This window comes from Hypomesus transpacificus, chromosome 21, assembly GCF_021917145.1.
Source record: "Hypomesus transpacificus isolate Combined female chromosome 21, fHypTra1, whole genome shotgun sequence".
In the NCBI taxonomy this organism is placed as follows: Eukaryota; Metazoa; Chordata; class Actinopteri; order Osmeriformes; family Osmeridae; genus Hypomesus; species Hypomesus transpacificus.
The window spans coordinates 5,659,125-5,663,680 of record NC_061080.1 but is presented as its reverse complement, the minus strand read 5'-3'; the positions used below and the strand labels follow the sequence as shown (position 1 = coordinate 5,663,680).

At 41.2% G+C, this 4,556-nt stretch overlaps 1 protein-coding gene across 1 annotated transcript; it reads left to right on the top strand.

Moving 5' to 3' along the window:
- The first annotated feature begins 3,083 nt into the window (after positions 1 to 3,083).
- Positions 3,084 to 4,556, top strand: gemin6 (gem (nuclear organelle) associated protein 6). Its single transcript, XM_047044001.1, has 2 exons — positions 3,084 to 3,471; positions 3,572 to 4,556. The coding sequence occupies exons 1-2, from the start codon at positions 3,341 to 3,343 to the stop codon at positions 3,948 to 3,950; spliced, it is 510 nt and encodes a 169-aa protein (XP_046899957.1). The 5' UTR covers positions 3,084 to 3,340; the 3' UTR covers positions 3,951 to 4,556.

Here is a 4,556-nt window from a genome sequence, read left to right as displayed (position 1 = left end):
CATTCACTTGCAGTGGGATATTAGCAGGCCCAAACGTAATTCGCGAGCGCCGAATTCCGACGAAAACCTGCAGAATTTCAAATAGAATGCATTTGTCTGAGGCAAAATTTTAATAAGCTTGTCAACTCATTACGTCTCTATTCTTTCGAAATATTTAACCTGTAAACAGAGCCCATTGCCACCAGTGTAGTGCTAATTCAAACTGGTTGTCTTGAGAATGAGCGCGGGTCCTAAGAAAAATCTACAGTAGGCCTAATGCTGCAGAATGTTGTGGCCGCAAAAGGACAATTCAGCAATACAAATTGTGCTATCTGGGGAATGTGCGATTTAAATAATATTGTAGGCTATAATTACAATTCATGTAGGCCTACCCAGCCAACACAGTTACGTTGCCCTTACGTTGCCGCAACGTCACTCGATGACCAAACATCTTTGGCGACGTTGCGGCAACGTGGGAAGTGAAAGACGCCATGACGTAACGGCAAAGTCACCAAATCACGTTGCCAGTCCGTAACCGCAACGTCGTGGCAACGTTATTTTCCGACGTTGCCAGTCTGTAACCGCAACCTCCTAGCAACGTCATTTTCCGACGTTGCCAGTCTGTAACCGCGACCTCCTAGCAACGTTGTTTTGTGACGTTGCCAGTCCGTAACCGCAACCTCCTAGCAACGTAATTTTGTGACGTTGCCAGTCCGTAACTGCAACGTCAATTAAGGCCCCGTCCACACTAGCCCGGGTAAATACAAATACGCGTATTCGAATTGAAAACGATCTCCGTCCACACTAGCGTTTTCATATCGTTTTCCAAATGTTTGCCGTCCACACTTACACGGAGACATGACAATCGTTGTCATAGTTTCGCCACTTCTGTCCCTCCCTCCCACCACACTGCTCTGTTTACATGCACGCAATCAGCTGAGACTGACACTTGTTTTGAGGTTAAAAAAAACTGTCATACAAAAAACATTTACACTAACTTATAAATAAGTAGAGACGAAGCAGCATATTTCTTTCACTTTCCATCTTGACGTTATAACCTCTAGAGCGCAAGCTACCCCAGTGCCATGGCAACTGCGCGTCATCGTATCTGAAAAGCTCCGGGGACCCCGTCCACACTACTACGCGTACCCGGCGTTTTCAAATGTCTCCGGCTAGGGGAGCGTTTTCGAAAAGCTCAGTTTTCAGTATCTGAATACGCCGTATTAGTGTGGACGGGAGGTGCAAACGCAGACATATGTATGCGTTTCTAAATTTACCCGGGCTAGTGTGGACGGGGCCTAAGTAACCTATATTTCTCAATTCTACTGCTTATATTGGGGCGGTTCATATGCAGACCTCATATGCGCAAAATGCTACTTGTTGTTGTATAATAGGCTACATGGTAGCCAACTTTTGGAGGACTATGTTTGTGTGATGTGTAGCCTAACTCAAGCATAAACAAGGCAGCATTTCCAAGTAACATTCAGTCATTTTATTTCAAACAAAGTGCCAAACAGTGAATTAAAATCTTCTGGCAGTCTCCGCTACAGGCCCTGTCTGTTGGCCCTGACAATGAAGCACAAAATAAGTTAGTGTCCTGTCAACATAATTGCATTTGCGAAAGGGGCTATACAAGTCATTAAAAAATCACATCTAGAATAATATACTTCATCAAAAAAAGATTATGGGATTCTAGTTTTTTGTCACATAGCCATGTGAAAGGTTGGATATGGAAGCTGCAATCATGATTCATTCACCTGGCTTGTTTTGAATGGGCTGCCGGGGCGTGTTTGAGTGTGTCCGCTATGAGGAGCTCCACAGCCTTCTCTCCCAGTCCCGTCTTCCACTTCATCACAGCATCTGCAATTAGAAGTCATGAACTTATTGTTAGCACCAATTTGAGCGTTGAACGCTGCGTGTAAGCCATAGTTCATGACATCTCAAAACACCTACCACTCTCTTTCGGAACTACAGCACCTTAAGGCGCTCTTCAAGGTCTTGGAGTTCAGCCTGTGTTTAGGCCACCTGTACTGGCACCTCTTCAGTGTCTGTCCTGTAGTCGCCTGAATAGGAGAACCTCTCGTTGGTTCTCATCCAATGTCTCCATCTTCCGGTGCATAACCTGTAATGTGTCTGTCATTAAAGACCAGTAAAACAAATTTACAAGAGTTAGCATGATTGACATATACTGTGGTTTGTCTAGATTAGCTGTAACATTGATGTAAATAACCAATGTTACCTTGAATGGTTGTATACAATGCATTAGTATGACAACATTTGTTGTTTTGACAAATATGTAGCCTAAACATTTTTATTTATTAGGAAGTCATAGTAAAATTATATTTAATAAGTTTACTTCTTGAGGTACTTACATTAATTGAAAGTATTGCAAAGTATACTTTGAGGCTCTTTAGGAAGTGTACTTCATGAAATGAAAGTGCACTACACAGGTTACTTTAGAGTATTCCAAGGTATACTTTTAAGTACTTTAGGAAGTATACTTTATGACCTGAAAGTGCACTACACAGGTTACTTTAGAGTATTCCAAAGTATACTTTGAAGTACGTTAGGAAGTATACTTGATGAACTGAAAGTGCACTACACAGGTTACTTTACATTATTCAAAAGTAAACCTTAAAATACACTATAAGTGTACTTTAAAGTGTACTAAATGACCTAAAAAGTGGGCCAATTCAGTTTACTTAGTACCAAAATAGTATATAAATAAGTACACTGCTAGTATAGCCTACTTTAAGTAACATGATAATGGTATACTTTTTATACTAAGTATACTTACAAAATAAACTTGAAGTATACTTCTTTTTTTGTAAGGGATTTTTAAGCAGCAATTTGCCCGGAACTAACTCACACTCTTTACACTAATAGTAGGCTACATAGCTGTATCAGATCCTGTTTTAGATATTAGCCTATATTAAACATTCTCTGGCTGTATTCATAATATTTTTAGGTGAAACTTTAATTGCACTTGCATTGCAACGTCAGTGTCATTGAAAACGATTTCAATTTACCTCCGCCGTACCCACCATATCTTGACATGGTTGGTGTAAGATTCTGACAGGAAACGTAACGTTTATCTGCGCATGCGATATAACCATTTGCAAGTTAAAAAGGCTTGCCTAAATGTATATTTCTCAGCTACACACTGAGTTGAAAATTAGATGATTCGAGACGTTGCGAGGCACTGGTCTAATGGACCAGAAAATTCCGCACTCAAGGTTCTTTGTTTCCTTTACGACACCATTTACAGGCACACCGTGTTCGGTCCGTGCATAATGTATTAAATTTCTATTCAACAGCTTGGAGACAAACGCTCATTAAAAGTAGACTGTTCAAGCTGAACATGTCAACTAAGTGGCGTCAACTGAAGCCCCTTGAATGGGGTGCATATGTCAACAAAGAAGTTAAAGTAACCTCGCACGAAAAGCAACAATATCAAGGTTGGGTGTTCACCGTGGACCCAGTCTCTGCAAGGTATACTATTTTCTAAGTTGAAAAGTGTCTAGCTCCAGAGACCGAATAACTGTTTAAACACCTGTCGTTATACATACAAATCTTTTTACTTCATTTGCAGTATCGTCTTGGTGAACATGCTTGAAAAGGGAACAGCTGTGGCGGTGGTGGTAATGGGTCATGCTGTGGAAGAAGTGGAGGTTTTACAGGAAGGGAACGAGGCCATCTCGGAGCGCATGAGAGACGTCTTCACACCACAGGGTGCACAGACTCTATGCATGAATGAACTGAAACATAGAAAGGACAGCCTTCGTGTTTGGCTGGAGAAGAATCGCATCCCCGTCGAAGAGGAAGGGGAGACACTGAAGATAGCTAACGTGTTAACCGTTAGCCCTCCCTATGGAGTAGAGAACTGCAGCAGCCCCAATGAGATCATTTTGGCCCGAGTGCAAAGTCTTGTGGAGAGCAACCCTGGTGGCGAGCAACCTGCGAATGTCTGAGAAAGGTGCGCCATTTGGACAAGAAGCTTGGTCAAGAAACGGAGAATCAGGTCTTTGTCTTTGAGCTGCTTTGGTGAATGTGTCAACAGTTTGTGTTGACTGCAAGAGAATCATCTTTACAGTTTGGGGTTTAAGAAGACTGCTTTTGAATTTAATTATTTTGATATTTCTAATACTACCGTTAGTACAACAATGCAAACATAATTGATAGCGATTGGGGATTTCCGTTTTGTAAATGTGCAGCTGTGTGGACTGTAGCTACCGTTGATAATTACTTTTTTTTATGGCACTTTTCTAATAAAACAAGCACAGGTTATTGCAACAAGAATGAATCTCTTATCAGATTGATTTCTGTAATTCAACCTGTATATGTCTTAGCCTACATCACACACATGTCATTGATTACTAAATATGGAATTTCTAATTGGAGTTCTCAACAGTAATACTTTGACCATGGCTATCCACGAAGTTAGCTCACATGCAGTACAAACTTAAGTGGTGCAGGCAGCAGTACTTAATGGAAAGCTAGAATCTCACCGAAGAACTTTCGTTTATAATGGCGGACACACGTTTGGGACACAAAGTCAACTTGTTTTCTGCCTGCTA